Genomic DNA, 16614 nt, shown 5'->3' on the forward strand with positions numbered 1-16614 from the left:
GAAGAGGGAATACACTCATCCCTGGTTTCTCTAAATAAATGGACAAAGTTAATATCATCTGATAGCAATTGGTAGTTTCCCTGCCAGATTTTTTTTTTTTTCTGATATGAACAAGTACTCGTATAATAACACAGTCAAGGCAATCCCAAGCACAAGCTGGGCAAAAAGCAGCTTGAGAGTAGCCCTGTGGAAAAGGACTTGGGTGTATCAATGGATGGAAAACTGACTATGAGCCAGCAATGCTCAGAAAGCCAACCACATCCTGGGCTGCATCAAGAGAAGCGTGGCCAACAGATCGAGGGAGGGGATTCTCCCCCTCTACTCTGCTCTCATAAGACCCCCCCTGCAGTGCAGTGTCCAGCTCTGGGGCCCCCAACATGAGAAGGACATGGACCTCCTCAAGCAGATCCAGAGGAGGCCACGAGGATGATCAGGGGGGTTGGAGCACCTCCCCTGTGAGGACAGGCTGAGGGAGTTGGGGGTGTTCAGCCTACAGAAGAGAAGGCTCCAGGGAGACCTTATAGTGGCCTTTCAGTATTTAAAGGGGGCTACAGGAAAGCTGGGGAGAGACTCTTGATCAGGAGGTGTAAGGATAAGACGAGGGGTAATGGCTTTAAACTGAAAGAGAGTAGGTTTAGATTAGATATAAGGAAGAAATTCTTCCCTGTAAGGGTGGCGAGGCACGGGCACAGGTTGCCCAGAGAAGCTGTGGCTGCCCCCTCCCTGGCAGTGCTCAAGGCCAGGTTGGACGGGGCTGTGAGCAACCTGGGCTAGGGGAAGGTGTCCCTGCCCATGGCAGGGGGGTGGAACTAGGTGATCTCTAAGGTTCCTTCCAGCCCAAACCATTCTGTGATCCCGTGAATTACAGTAATAGAAACATCAGTGCTTGTCCCCACCCCCACTCCCCAATTTTAAGTTTTTCTTAATATTATATAAATACACAGTAGACCACAGGAAATTTTCAACATCCTTACACTGCTTTTAATCACCACATACTATTCATCACCAAAACTGCACATTTAAAAAGCTCTTATTCAAATATGTTTGCTGACTTTAAAATAGACCTTGACAACATTATGGGTAGTAGTAACATTTGGAGATGAGCATAAAGAAATAAAAGTAATCAAATCTGATGCTTCAAGAGGAGGATTTATTTAGTTTTTCTCCTCGAATATGGCTGTGTGTCTTCCTAATCATCAGGTACCAGCCTTTGCTGAAGTCAGATTAGACATGCCTATTGTTCTGAAATGATCTGGTACATGCAGTACATCTACCATAATTCTCTGAATACCCATCACATGGGTAATGCCTTTGAATCTCTAATAACCTCAACTTATCTCAGGTCATGGACCAAGAGGTAAAAGATTCAGAATATTGCTATGCTACACAGTGAAGTGCAACGTCAAGACTTTATTTAGGGTCCTAAAGTAGACTAGTGACGACAGGATTGTCACAGAGCTTAGTAAGCCCTGCCTCAAAGCAGAACCAATTCACTCTCGGGCACAGCACTCAGATGCAGCTATTGTGCTTTAAGATCCAGAAGCAGTGAGACATTCTTTGTGTCCCATGCTATTGTGCGGTCCAGATGTGACCTCTGTGTTCTCTTATTAACCCTCTGAACTCCACAGCTCTCCCTATCCCAGTGAAAACAAATCGGATGCCTTACAGGGACACTTAATGACCTTCCAGTGTTGCCGCTGTCCCATCCCATTCTGAAACTAAACCAGTGACCCTGATAATGAGTGTTTCTTGTCCGAAACTATCAAGCTTCAGCTTTAATTTCTAGAATCTTGTTTTGCCTTCTGTTGGTAGAATAAAACGGTTTCTACTAACAGAACACTTTTCCCACTTGTGATGGTTGATTTTAATCAAATCACAGCTCGTGTTTTTGGATAAATCAGAATTTCTTCCATATTTGACCGAAAGAGCTGCTTTCAGACATTGATTGTTATTGTAGCTCTTTCCAAACACCTTCTTTTGCCTCCAAAATGCAGAAGCTTGATCTACATTCTGCCTGGGCAAACTGGCCTGGGGAAGCGATCTGAAACCAGAGTACTACAAAGACCTGATGCCTGACCTCCACATTACACTTGGTCTGAGTAAGTTCAAACAGTTTATCAATCTATTTTGCCCTTGAAATAGGTGCCAGTTAGTTAAATGTAAAATGTAACAAAAATGGCAAAGGGTGTTTTTTTTGTGAAAATTCTAATGAGCCATTTCCATTTAAAAGTAATTTACTTAGCAGCATATAAGAATACCTGATTATTCACGTTATAAAGACCACAGTGCAAGGCCTTTACTAGAGCCAAAATACAAGCCCTGCTGTAGATGTAGCTCCTTCCTTCCACCAACTGAGAATGGAAGAGACTAAGAACCATCCATACTGGGAAACAGCTGCTCTTCTATAAATGAGGACATCTGATGAGATTAACTATGCTAAAGGATTGCTGAAGACTGGGAAAAGTCCCTTCCCCAGAATCAGCATATGCCAAATCAGAGATGCACTACATGTGATTTGATGCACTGATCAGGGCATCATCTTACAGGTGATCTGAAGACAACTAAGAGGCTAATATGTAATGGAGACATAATCTCTACCTTTGAAACACATTATAGAGTCCCTCCAACTCATGAAAGCTGCAGGTCTCCCTCTAGAAAATACCTTTACCTGTTTTGCTAGCTGTGTCTCCAATCTGTTGATAAGATCCTCCTTTCCTTGCACTGTGCCCATCAGCTCCTGGTATTTCCTGTGCAGAGTGCTGTCTGATTCACCAGTCTTCACATTGGCTAGTCTTATCTTCTCTTCCATAGCTCTGACCTGTAATGACAATCAGAGGAAGATTAAAAAAATAAAATAACGCAAATGAAGGAGCTGCTTGTTTAGTGGTAATAACTGAGCATATTTGTGGGTTTCATATTTTTGAAGTCGTGAAAGAAACAAAAAAGCCAAAACCTTCAGGTCACACTGAAGTTTATATCCACATTTGTGAAAAGAACATTTTCCATTCAGTTGTAATGCCAAAGCAGTAACAGATGCAAACTGAAGCATGAACAAATCATTGTGGACTGTGAAATATTTGCACACTATTAGTCAAAGAGACCATACAAAGAGACCAAAGAGGCATTATAGTCTACACAGACATATGAGCAAGGTACACCACATTTTCCTCTTTTACAATATCATGGTGAGCTTTTTACCTCATTCACTACCAAGGTATATACCACAAAACCCTGGCCATATGCTTTGCATCAAGATTTCTATAGGGAAATGTACTATAGAGTTCCTTCCTCCTCCTATCCCCAGCTCAGACGTGTTAGAGAGCCAGAAGCTGCCAAAACAAGTGTTTTTTCCAGACCTGCTAAGGAGTTACCATGTTAGATATTTCAGAAGCTTTGCCTATCTTTGAGCTCCTGCCAGTGCCAACACTTGCTCATCTCAGCCAGAGAAGCACCAGTGTAATGCTCCTTCACTACAAAGTTTCAATGTACTAAAATCTAGCTGCTGCTGAAGCCTTTCAAGTTTTTAGCAAGTTTTTAAAACTTCTCTGCTTTCTTCAAAACCTATGTCTCTCGATATGCCAGTCTGTTCCATCATTACCTCACCCTTTTGCAATGGATTATAAGACTTCATTTCTAAAGGTGAATGGAATTGCATCAACTTAACTCAAACCTGCTAATTGCAGCATTTGATGATGGGAAAATATCCAGTTCCAACACATCCCAGAAACACTAAATCTGCAAAAGGAACCAACTCCAGATACCATTAATTTGGCATGAATTTGGAACCAGGAAGGCAGAATGCAGGCAATGATCTGAGCACTTCACAGAATCTGTGCAAGAGAGTTACTCGTGCTCTGTTGAGCAGCCTACACTTCATATACTTGCAGAAGCTGTGTTTTGTCCTCCTGTCTGTCTGCATTAGGCAGAGAAGCAATCTGCCTCTTCCTCATACTGAATCAGAAAGGTAGGCACCCAACATCCGAGCCAGAAAACTAAGCCTGCTGAGTCGGATGTGTTTTCATTAGAGTTTAGGGTGATTATAGTAAAAAGAAATGGCCCCTCCTTTCTGTCTGATGCCCAAATGCTGACTCTGTGATAGAGGCTCAGAGAGGGGACTGCAAACATGTGATTTCCTTAATTGAGGTTGGCAGCTACAGGGAGCCCATTGAATTAACAAATCCAACCCCCCCCCGACTCCTGGAGAGAAAGATAACAAGGGATTTTGCACTTGATGCAGAGCCCTCTCATTTGTCAGCTGCTTCTCATTCATGGTGAATATACTTGTTAGTGGAAAGGAATGGTCCTACTCCTATGCTGTCACTTCTTCAGGCTGTCAGGTAACAATTAAGTACTTCTCTAGGAACACTTATCTCTGGATGTGGATAAGGTTTGCTGGAAAAACAAACTTCGAGGGCTGCTAGTCTGCAGGACCTGCTGGTAGCAGGATAATGAAGGCAACCCTCATTTCTCCTACACTTTCCCAGACAAGTTCTCCCTTTCTGACCCATTCTTTGACCTGGATTTGACTTGCTCTCCATCTGCTCCCTTGCTGTCATTGCACCTAACCATATCATGGACAGGCTACTCCGGTCATTGAGGTGTCTGCTAGCATGTAATCTCCTTCATTGGCGTGTGGCAATAACTATTTCCTGCCAGTGTTGTCACAGTGACATTACCTTTGCCTGTCTTGGCTGGGTGTGGACTTCCTGATACTGCTCTCAAGAACAACTCCTGTTCTTGGTTGGCAGTTGCTGATCTACTGTAGAGGCCAACAGCACAGCATCTTTCCTATATTAAAGCTGGTCAGAAAAATGTCTTGATGTCAATATGAAACTGGTGTGGAATAGTACGTTCTGCAGACAGAATAGCTTACCAGGTATTTCAAGTTCTTGATTCCTAGACTTCTAACACTGTCTATTCAGTCCTTCACTACTGGTCAGCTTTGACAGCTGTTGTTGGCCATCTTGCACAGCTTTTAGTTCTGCACTTTAATCTCTAAGCACTCAGTCCTGTAGCTCTTGTCCAGCTGTAGGGAGCTGGTTCACTTCAAACCTTCTCTTCCACAGTGGTCTGCAGTGATGCAGGAGCTCAGAGCCTCTGGCCCTATCTGCTTCTTTTGTTTTTATAATACTCCTCACAGTGCAGACTGTATGATGGTCCGCTTCCCAAAGGTCCATCACTCTTCATAGCCTGTTCACAAGCTGAAGTCTCCCTCTCCCCTTCTCCATTATCCAAGAAGCATAGAAGGACTAACTTAGACAATATACTTAATTTTTAGATGGTTACAGTAATATGCAATGAATCCAGCTCTTACTGCTATTCTCCATGGGCTCCTAAGCCAGAGCAGTAATTACCAAAAAGAAAGTCCAAAACAACTGATAGATTTTGCAGACACACCCTTACTTCTTTCACAGAACCTTCTCCACTTGTAGACAAGTCCTTACCAGTACTCTTAAGTATTTGTTTTCTGAGGATCTGGCAGGCAGCTCTATCTCTGTGCTTTAATCCTGAGGTACAACATCCCCTTCCTTTTCCATAGCCAAGCACGCCTATCACAGATGAGGGAGTAAAGGCTGTGAAGCCGAGAGGCAGACAAGGTGCTGGTTTTCACTTAGGGTTGAACCTGTTTAGGCACCTATTCATTGCTCAGGCTCAGAGACTGGGAAGTAGACCAGAAAAATCCACTCAGCACTGTAAATCAGTGTTTCCCTACCAGTGCACAGCACTGCAGAGTGCTGTCTGTATCCTAGGCTGGAGGGAATTTACTGCTGGGCTTGTACCAGAGCAACCATAAGAGAATCTCTTACCTGTTTCTCTGCATCCTCAGCTCTTTGCTCTGCTTCTATCACTCTCTGTTCCAATTCTTGCATCTTCAGAGCCAGAAGAGAAAGAGGGGAGAGGGGGAAATAAAAGAAAAGAAATTAACGTCCCCTGGAAGTTCACATGTTTTACTCAGTAATCTTCCATTTTGTGTGCAGGTCTACAGACCTTTGGCATCTTCTGGGTTAACTGGACAGCTTTGACCAAGGAAAAAAAAGCCTTTGACCTTTTCCAGTCTTCTGCCCTACTTCAAATTTACCGGAACTGCCTTCTCATTAGCGAGCTTTATCATTCATTACACAGGTCAAGGGAATAGTCCCAAAGTCTTGACACTGTCTCTACAATTTACACACCATGGGCTGTCCCTGTAAGAAGCCCATCTACAGCATGCCATTCTTTCTTAGTTTTATTTGAGATAGGATTCAGTCACAATGGTAAACAAAAATGAATACATCTTGGAAAGCTCACAGCAGGTTCTCTACAATGCCACCTTATAACCAATGAATACTTTGCCTTGGTTTCAAAAGCAGCATAGGCTCATAACTGACAAGATTAACAATGATCTTAATTTTCCTATGCTTCTTTGCATTTTAAAGAGCTTTGCAAACTGACAGTTCTGTGATTCTTTATATGAGCATTGCTGCTATTGAAGTCAAAGGACACTAAATAGAATTTTATTCTAAATGTATATACACCACTTCATTCTCAGTGAAATGCAAATGTACCTAACAATTTACCACTCAAGCCCAGACTTTTTTTTTTTTTTTTAATTGCAACTAAGGATCTCATTCAGTTCTTGCAAGGCCATCTTCTTCTGCCTGCCCTGCTTCAAAGGGTCTCAGATTTAAGCTGAAGTCAGATTTAATATGAAGTCACAGAGACTTTTCATCCACTAAGCTGCAAAATTTGAGAAATGCTTCACAGAATTTCCAGCATTTATTTGTTTTACTAATGAAGAAATGTTTTACTAACAAAGGAATGACACAGAAGCAGTTTCAGCAGACTAAAAGACTTGTGTTTCAAGCAGAAAATCTATAAGGGGAACTGAACTCCTTTTCTCTCCAGTGCATTTTATGACTCTTGATAAAGCACCAGAGCCAAGTATTCAGGTTGGTCACTATGAGGGGCAAACCAATACTTCTGAAAATGGGATTTACTCCTCTTGGGTTGATCATCCAGAATGGGCATGACAGCACTCCTGTGTCTTCCCTTTCTTCAGACGGCAGTAAGACAACTGCCCTTTTCATACATACATGTTGATCGTAACAGCAGACTGCCACCTATTAACAGACATATCAGAAAGGTACATATATGTAGACACCTCAATGGTCATATAACTAAAAAAGCCATGCCATAACAAATTCAAAACATGAAGATCTGAAAGTGCCACATTTAGCATGATACCTCTCAGGATTCCTCCCTGAAAAAGCAGACAAGGACACCACAGTCTATGGAGCTTAATATCCAAATCAAGAAGACATCCTTGGCAGAGGAACAGAGATATACCACAGAAGACTGCATAGAGAGTCAAAGCTGCTCCAAGTGAAGACCCAGTCTCCAAGTCTTGGTAGAGACTGAGCTCAAGGTAGTCTAACACTGACAGCAGTGATCTGTGTTGCGACATGAGCCTGTGTCCATTAGGAACAGTCATCAACCCGTGCATGTATCTATTAGTCTCTGGGTAGTCATCACCAGACAGGTAGCAGCAAAATATACTGGTGAAAGACAGATGCTAACTGGAGACATAATAACACCTTGTGAAACAAAGACTGACTCTGAAGCTACTGTCATAAACAATGGCCTCTGCTAGTTTTCAGATAAACTGACAGGGTCTACATTCGCAGCGCAGATTTTAGATGAATCTCTGGGCCTTTTCCCAAAGGCTGTCCTCTTTGACTAATAATTCAATCCTCCACAAGGTGAGCGATCTCTATGAAAGACTCAAATTATTTTAATAAGATAGTACCATTCTGACTGAAAAACTCTTTGTTGTCCCAGCCTCATGACAGTTTGCTTTGCATTGCTAGCAGTCCTGGAACCTGATCGGGACAGAGAATGCATGTTGGGACCATTCCTGATCACTAAAGAGTTATGAAACTTCTTGTGCAAGTAGGGTGACCTGGCTAAGTTCCAGTCAAATAAATTATTTTTGTCACCCTAATTCCCTCCATAGCCTTAAATGAACTTGTACTTTTCTTTGCTTCCTGTAGTACACTGTTGGGTTGTCCCACTATGAACTGTTAAATAACTTCTGTGTTTCTCATGTACACAAAATTATTACTTCAACTATCCCCGGTGTCAGCTGTCTCACTGAAGCACATTCAGATTTAATACATCCATGCTTGCAAGGCTCTTTCAAATCCCCCAATGATTTAATAATAATGCTTAGTATTTATGTGGGTCCTTTCATTCAAAATGCTTTATAATTTGACAAATGCTACTAAGCAACTTAACCCAGGTCACATAAAAACCCCAAACCTTAGTGACCAAGCCAAATTCAAGTAACTCTTCTCCCAAACATTAGCCCAGACAACTTGCATGGAGAGAAGCAGCCCCAGTTGTATAGCCATGCTTGTGTGAGACAAAAGAAGCTTTTTCCAAATGTTTATTGTATTGAAGTATGACAGAAGCAGGTTAAAAGCTACCCAGATGGCTCTTCTAAAAGCTGCAGAAGATCCTCCTATCAACCATTCACACAGGCTTTCCCTCTCCTCAGAACACACTAAATAAAACTGAGTGAAAAAAGATCCTGCATGTCTCAGCCTCATTTTCCTCCTGCTGTTCTCTTCCAGAGCTTGCTCCTAACCAGGTCATCTTGCTGCCAAGACAACAGCCTACTATGTCACCAAGAGGAGTATCCCTTTCTTTGTGTGTGTACAGGAAAGTCAGAGTGGAAACAACTGCCTGTTTCCAAAGAGACCAGATCCCTGCTGATGTCCACAACAAGGCAGGACCCAGGGGTCTCATGCCCTGTGGCGCTCCAGCATGATGGCAGAGCTTTGTCTGGGAGGCCAGGGCCTGGGCTCCCTCTGCCATGTCAACCCACAGCAGGCTCTGCACAGCTTGGGCAGCACTGTTCAGTAGCTGAGACCGAGCTACCAACATGGAGGCTCACAACACGTGAACTAGGGCACTGGCAGTTGAACTGCTGGGTTTTAAATTCCTGATGTTCTGAACAGCGATCTAGATTATTCAATCTAAGCGGATTTTTAAAATCTGAAGTATTTAAACTGTTAGCACACATTGTACTACCAGTGCCAGGCATGAATGGTTGGGCTTCTTTTGTGGGTTAAAATAGTAAAATCTGCCTTAAAATCATAAGATTGGTTATAAAGACTAATTTAAAATGTGGGGCATCTGTTTTCTAAGCCTTTTAATCAGTAGCTTCCAGACTCTTAAGACGACCTAGCTGGTGAGCAAGTATCACACCATTAACATTGTTCTTTGCTTTCACTTGCAAAGCCATTTTGGTTTTGTTTTGGTTTTGTTTTTTTTTTTTTACATTTTCCTGCTGCAAACAATATCAGAAGATCTATGGGGCAATGGTCATCACAGGCTGGCCACACAGCTTCAAACTGTGCCCACTTCACATTTTTCAAGATCTTCTGCCTAACCCCCCCCTTCACCAAGCCTTTTTGAAAATGAAGTACTCTTTAAAATAAGTCTGAATCTCACAAATAGAACTGTAAGAAAAGAAATTTAAAAGTCATAGTTGCTACAAAATCTATGATAAAAATCTCTGAAGCTGGCATCACTATGCACAAAGCATGTGCCTCCTTCACTTCTGCATCACCACCCACCTGCGGGGGAGCAGCGTGGACAGGAGCCTCTGTTGCTGTGACTCCTAGGAAGCCCTGTGGCAACTGAGGAAGAGGGAGGGAGGGTCTCTGAGCAAGTTGTTGCAGAGCAGCCAGGAACCCGAGGCTCAGAACACTTCCAACAGCAGTGCTCAGCATGAGCATAGGGTGCTGAGCACCTGCTCTGGTGTCTTGAGTCCACCTATGTCAGGAGAGCCTGCCAGAGCTGCCCCACAGTCCCTGAGGCTCTCCCCTTCCCACATGACATTCAGAGAGGGGAACCACAAACCTGCTGCCTCTCTGACCCTTCAAGTAAGCCTACAACAGCAATGTACAAGTAGTTACAAAGTAACCTGATCACTGAACCAAGCTGCTCCTTAATCTTAACAAAGGGAACATCTCTTTGACTGAAAGGCTGATTAATGGCACTCAGGCCCCTTCCTTGAGGAGCCCCCTGAAGCAGATGAAGCTTCTCTGCCATGGCCCACAAATCTCCCCAGCAGGAGAGTTAAAAGATCTCTGACAAGTCTGTTCTCCAGAAAGAAAGTCTGGTAGGTGGGTTTCTTTGTTTTGCATGGGGTTAGTCAGGAAATTTCTCAAAGCAGAAACTAATTAATCACAAGGACCCAGATCCCATAATGCAGCAGAGTACTTCACATGAGTACTGGTTGTCTTTACCAGACCTGTGCCACGTTTCTACATGACTTATTTTAACATGCCTTTTTCTAAGTAGACTTTACAGCTACTTTCAATGTTTTCCAAGGTAAGTAATCACTAAGGTCCATCTCAGAAGCTACCTTGAAAAGATGAAAAAGGTGCTTAGAACTGCATAATTTCTTAAAAATTAAGGGTGGAAATGAATGCCTCATGCACTACACAGCATTAGTGGAAACACATTTACAGTGAAAGCAAGGATGAGAATTGCTTCACTCTGAAGTAGATGTCATTTGGATGTTTTCACATCCAAAACCAACAAACAAGAATATACACATAAAAGTTACATAATACAAAATGGAGCAAAAGTGAGTTTAGAACATATCTGTCATCAGGTACAGCTTAAAAGCATTTGGAGTAAACTACAGTCAGTTGTAAAGATTTCAGCTTCATTAGCAAACTATGACTGAAAGAAGCTGTTCTCGCTTTCCAATAGTAACTGAATATCTGAGCAATCTTGGACTGTGGTAATGCAAGTCACATTTTGAAACAAAGAAGGAAACCCACAGCAACCTATGAACTTGGATTTTATGCAAATTAAGTTTGTGAAAAAGCTTTGATTCAAATTGAAAAATAACTCAATTTAACGTAAAGAAAAGCCACCAGAAATCCACAGCATGATGGAAATAAAAAACCAACCAAACCCCTCAAATCTTTGTCTGTCCTCTACCCTAGGATGCAAACAAATTCACTTAATGCACTTGAAAGAGATTAGATGTCTCTAAAACCACAGATGTCATGAAAGTTTCTAAAACCCACATCTTAAAAGTATCTTGGTGCTGCTCTGCAGTATTCCCAGAACCTTTTGACTGGATATGCAATGTTATTCTAACTATGGCAGTACATGTACCCCTGTCCAGTCTTCTAACATCACAGCATAACTTGCACTCCCATAAACCTTTCTCTTGCCAGCCAAGTCCTGATCCTGCTGTTCTTATCAAAAATCTTTCCTCTGCAGCTGCTTCGGTCACTTTAGACATCCAGAATCTCGCTGGTAGTGTTTTCCAGCAGAGTCCAAATACCTGGTGATTTTCCTGTAAAGAAGGCCAAACTCTTATTTTCACTAATGTCACTTTACACCACTGACAAGCACATCTCTATCTCAAGTGATAAGCAGCATGCAATGTCATACTGTAATCAAGAGATCCTTTCTGCAAGTAACAGTTTCATTGGATAGCTCAGCATTTCAGGATTTTTTTTTGCTTTCATGACATAACTCAGTGCAGAGTAGAAGAAGCCATCACTGCCTCACCTTCTCAGCTAACAGCTCTCGGATCTTGCTTGCCTGCAAGCGGAATTTGAAGAGCTGGGACTCCAACGCAAGGCATCGCTTTTGCCAGTCCATACAACTGCCATTCTCCACTGTGAGTTCTGCCATTGTGAAGTTAAACATCCATTTGGGATGGGATGTCATCTAAGGTGCTCTAAAAATCCTAAAGAAGAGAATGGAAAAAAAAAATATGCATTATAGACAGGCAAACTTTTCACCCCTTGTGCCTAGTCTTCCCTGGCCCATCTTACAGGGCTGGTAACAAAGGCCATTTCTTCTGCAAGCAGAAGACAAAATGGTACTACCCCAAGTTATTGATACTGCCCTCTGCCAGAGGTCACTTTTAATGGATAACAGATAAATATTCAAATAAACTTTTACCTTTAGAGCAAGTAAATAATTTACTAGTGAATCATACTGTATATTCCACAAGCGGCCTTACTGTCATCCTTACAGCCTTGCTCAGCATCTACCTATAGGAGTATGTTTGCTCCTGCCTCCTTTGTACCAGTATGTCTGTAAACTCTCAAGTCTCTAAAACCTCTCAAATGTAATGGAAGTCACACACCCATTATTAATTTGGGGCACCAGTGCCTTATTCTCTCATACAAACTGTGTTAAGAGGATGCAATGTATGAAGCAACCGTGTTCCCAATCCCTAATTATTTGATACAGTCTCTCCACAACAAGAGTGGAAAAGCAGCTGTACCACAGTATCTAAACAATGTCTCTGTTAAAACACAAAGAGATCCCAGCCAGGAATAAACCAGGGCTGAAGACAAAACATGCAGGTCTACTGAAGTCCTTGTAGACATCAAGAGATATACACAACTCCACAAAGTGGAAAAAGCTGTGGTTTGTGAAGGTTTTTTTATTTCTTACTCAGTAACTGTTTAGACATTTTGGATATTTTGTGCTCATTGTAAAAGATATGAAAAATGTAAGTAATAAGTGTCCTTAACCAAATTCTGGCATTTGTGAATGCTCACAAAAAGGTTTTTACAATCAATCCAGTGTGTGCAGTCCAGCAGCCAGCTGTATTACCCTACAGTAACAATTTTTTACAATGCCAGAACAATTATTAGTTCATCAGCTTCATCAAAACACTGAAATCCACACATTAAAGGAACTTCTCACCTGCTCACAGGCAAACTTGGTGCTTTCCTGAACTGGGACCAAAGTAACAGATCAAGACTTGGGAGAGAGCAGTGAAGTCACTCAGCCTCACTGCCTTTACATCTGCCTTTGCAGGGTGGGAAAGCTTAAGATATCCCTCTAGTTGTACCAACTTGCCAGGACAGCTGGCTCATATTTTGCACATAAGAGACCTGAGATTCATGTTACCTTAAGTATACATAACAGCATGAATATACATAACACAAACCCCTCTATCCAGCTATATCCCTGCTGTGCTGAGTTAAGGAAAACACATTTTATACTCTTCAGCTACAAACATGACCTGTGGGTTATTTTATATACAGGTTGCTTTGCTCAGTAATAGAAAGTTTTCCAGGCAGCAGGAAAAGTTGCCTGCCTTTCCAGTAATCTGCAAAATACTATTCTAGGTCAGAAGGTAGGTTAAAGTAAAACAAAGAAAAGGCACACTCATGTCCTGTACTGCACCACTGAAAACACTCTCTGATAAGACGACCAGTATTGTACAAGCAGCAGACCTACAGCTTTACAGAAATACAGAGGCCATCCTTTTCCACGGCACAATCCAACAGATCAATCTAATTAATCTCTAGCCCCAGCTCCTTGCCGGGCACTGAACCAGGTTACCTTTGGCATACTTCACAACATCGTAGGGTTTCCCTCTAAGGTAGTGCCATCAGTCTTTCTTAAGCCGAGAGAGTGCACTAAGTCATGGAAGGATCCTACAACACAATTAAGTTTGTTAACAGCTAACTCTGTTCTGGACACAGTAATTCAGCTCTCAGATGAAATTCGGTTCTTTCATACAGGTATAAAGAGATTTTAGTCTTTATTCATGAGTTTAAGACCAAAGAGGACATAACAAATGAATGGGATAAACTCTAGTGGCACAAAGTAAAATTAATTTGATTTACCACTCAGTTTATGCCAGAACAAGAGTAACTTCCTCATACTGTCCATAACTACTGGTTGAACTAAAATACCCCATTTTCAATAGGAAGTCTAAGACTGGGATAGATGTCCTGAACTATTAAGTCTTGTTCCTTCTCACTGTAGACAACTGCATCACATAATCTCTTTCATAAATGAACACAGCCCTACCCTAGAACTGTGCAGGCAGTTTTGCTCCCACTATTCCTGTTGTTCTAGAACCTCACCCATCTAACAAGCTGCCTTCTAATTACTAGCATAAATATAATCATAACCAGCTTTTATCTGTCCATTCTTGTAGATTATTGCCTTTTAAGCTTAGCTATTTTTTTCCCTCCCTCCTATTTACCCCTTGGTGTATTTATAGATGTCAAAAGCTTCTCCTTAGAGACCTCATTCTGCAAGGGTTGAGATAAGGGGCTCAGACTCATTAGAAAAGCTCACCACTTGCCCTCTGCACCTGTTCCAGCTTCAGTGGACATCATATAAAATAACTGGGTTTCCATCTTTTTCACTCCAATTCACACACACAGGTAACCACAACAGCATCTGAAAAGCTGCATGCAGCTTCTCCAAAACCTTGTGTAAAGGCATTCAGTACTTTCCACTCTCCCAGGGAATACCTCACCTGATTGCATTTGCCTTTTTTACAACCACATTACACTGGTGGTCAACATTCACAGACAAGCCAACACAACTGGAGCAGAGGCATCTCAGCTGGCTCTGGCTTTGCAGGGGACCCATTACGATGATACTGGGACAGATTAATAAAGCACAGCTCTCCACAAGATCAAGGATCTCTGTACTACAGGGCATTGCAAATTTTAACATGTCCATGGTTACACTGCAATTGATTAGCACATCCAGATCTTCTCCTCCTCTGCTCTTTTTAAATAGTGCTCTCACAGGTCTTATGCCCACTATATTACTACTTCTAATGTGTGATATTACTTTGGGTCATTAGAGTTTATCCCACCCTTACCCTTATCCCTGGGTCAGTCAACTCTTCCAGTAAAACACCTGCCTTCTAACAGCCTCCCTTTCAGGACAGTGTTATCACATTCTCTTTTGTAATTTCTTTGTCTATTTTATGATTCTTCTATTAATCCTCATCTCCTTCACTTAAGCTAATAACCTCCCCATGTGTCATCAAATGATTTCTGAAGGACAGAGATCAGAATTACAGCGTTTCCTCTGTAGCAAAAACCTTACCCTTTTTCAGAGAAAGGTTTTGTATCACAATGTCTCACATTAACCCCTACATTACAACTTTCTTTACAACTTCAAATTTATTCTGAATTCTCATTTACTGTTAAATGCATCATTCCTTCTCCCATTCTCCTGAACGTAAGCAGTTCATCTGTACTTTATGAATTACAGTATCAATTTTGCCAGACAGACTTTCAATCCTTGCTACTGGACCTGCTATGTCACATGCCTTTTTCTGCAATTCTTAACCATCTTAATCCACTAAATTCTTTGATTCCTCCTCTCCCCCACATATTGGTCTTTTTCATATCAGAATTAAAAAGTATATGGTTATATAAACCATATTTACATGGTTATATAAACCTGGTTCTTTTTTTCCCTTTGGCATATAAAGAAGTTAGGAATCAGACGGTTTCAGGTATATCATTCTTACTTTAGTAACTTGAAAAATAGGAAGCAGCCTCTTTATTCAAACAAGCTGAAATTTTCAAAACTTCATTCTTAAATGCACAGACACTTCTTAAAGAGTGGCTTGATTTTCAGTGTTACATATCAAACTTCTAATGAAGATAACGGGAACTTCAGAGTTCTTAGAACTTACTAGGGGCAAAATGACTGAATCAACTGCTAAATGCAGACATGAGACTTCTAGTTTTGACTATATCTGTAAGTTTTGATCAACATTGAGACAGATCAGACACTAAATGCTATATCCAAACTAAATATGATTATATTTACTTGGTGTCCATATCCAGCTGCAATTCTGATAAAGCTAAAATTAATACCAGAATGTCACAGTGTGAGGTTTTTTGTTTTAGATCAGAATCAGCTGATGTCCCACATATTGGTGGATCCAGACTACAATTCAAAACACTTTAGAGACTTTGTGTATCTCCAACTAGAAAGCCTTCCGAGAATAAAATGCAATTAAACACAAAGACTTTTAGGTGCAGATACAAATGCAAATAAAGCGTTTGCAGCTTTGTTCATTTTAGTGCAAACAATGTTGACAAGTGAACCAGTATTTCCGTGTTTCCAATGCGAGTGTCTCCTCAGCTCGGGAATCAATTTACCCAGGCTGTTAAACGGGATTCAGTCAGTACAGGAGTGCAGTTCTTAGCACCTGCCAGTAAAATGCACAAGACCCTGCCTGAATGCCAGAGCTGAATACTGGTCTAACTTCCAGCTACCATCTGAGTACAAAAGGAATCAGTAGAAATGTGATAAATGTAACACATGAAGGGACTGAGATTTCCTCCCACGTCTCTGCATCAACACCTAGAGGGTCAGCAGTATGGGCAATGGTCAAAACTCAGTGTGAAAGCCCGTACTATTAATCAAGTCCCTGCCCCCAGTCACCTCATTTTCCACTTCATAACCAGTTGCACCCCCCCAGATTTTTAACCCTGAGGCCATAGGAATTGTTCAGACACACAGTCATTTCCCATTCACAAATACCGCCTGGGATGTGCGGAGCACGGGGAAAAGAAAATAACGTGACAAGCTGTGGGAAGGGCAAGGCTTGGCGAGAGCCAGGGGGTAAAACAAAACAAAACAAAAAAAGCAAAACCCACAAAAAACCCACACACAAACCTCTACATCAGTGCAGGTGGCCCGAATAGCAGAAGTGCCAGAAGGCAGGAAGAGGGCTCCCGGTTTTGCCATTCTGCTCCCAGAGGTCTTGCCCCGCACACCCCCCAGGCGTCCCAGAAAGACAAG

General features: G+C 41.8%; 1 protein-coding gene across 3 annotated transcripts in view; it reads right to left on the bottom strand.

The window, feature by feature from the left end:
* The window catches only part of PLEKHH1 (pleckstrin homology, MyTH4 and FERM domain containing H1), a 47682-nt gene extending 35922 nt beyond the window's left edge, over positions 1-11760 (bottom strand). For all 3 annotated transcript variants that reach the window (XM_026849206.1, XM_026849205.1, XM_026849207.1), the window contains exons 1-3: positions 11584-11760; positions 5808-5870; positions 2669-2818 (exon numbers count right to left, since the gene is read on the bottom strand). In XM_026849206.1, coding sequence (XP_026705007.1) covers positions 2669-2818; positions 5808-5870; positions 11584-11745 — 375 coding nt within the window. In that variant the 5' untranslated portion in view covers positions 11746-11760. The remainder of the gene's footprint in view (positions 1-2668; positions 2819-5807; positions 5871-11583) is intronic.
* Positions 11761-16614: the final 4854 nt, after the last annotated feature.

This window comes from Athene cunicularia, assembly GCF_003259725.1.
Source record: "Athene cunicularia isolate RWA chromosome 5 unlocalized genomic scaffold, athCun1 chr5_part1, whole genome shotgun sequence".
Lineage (NCBI taxonomy): Eukaryota > Metazoa > Chordata > Aves > Strigiformes > Strigidae > Athene > Athene cunicularia.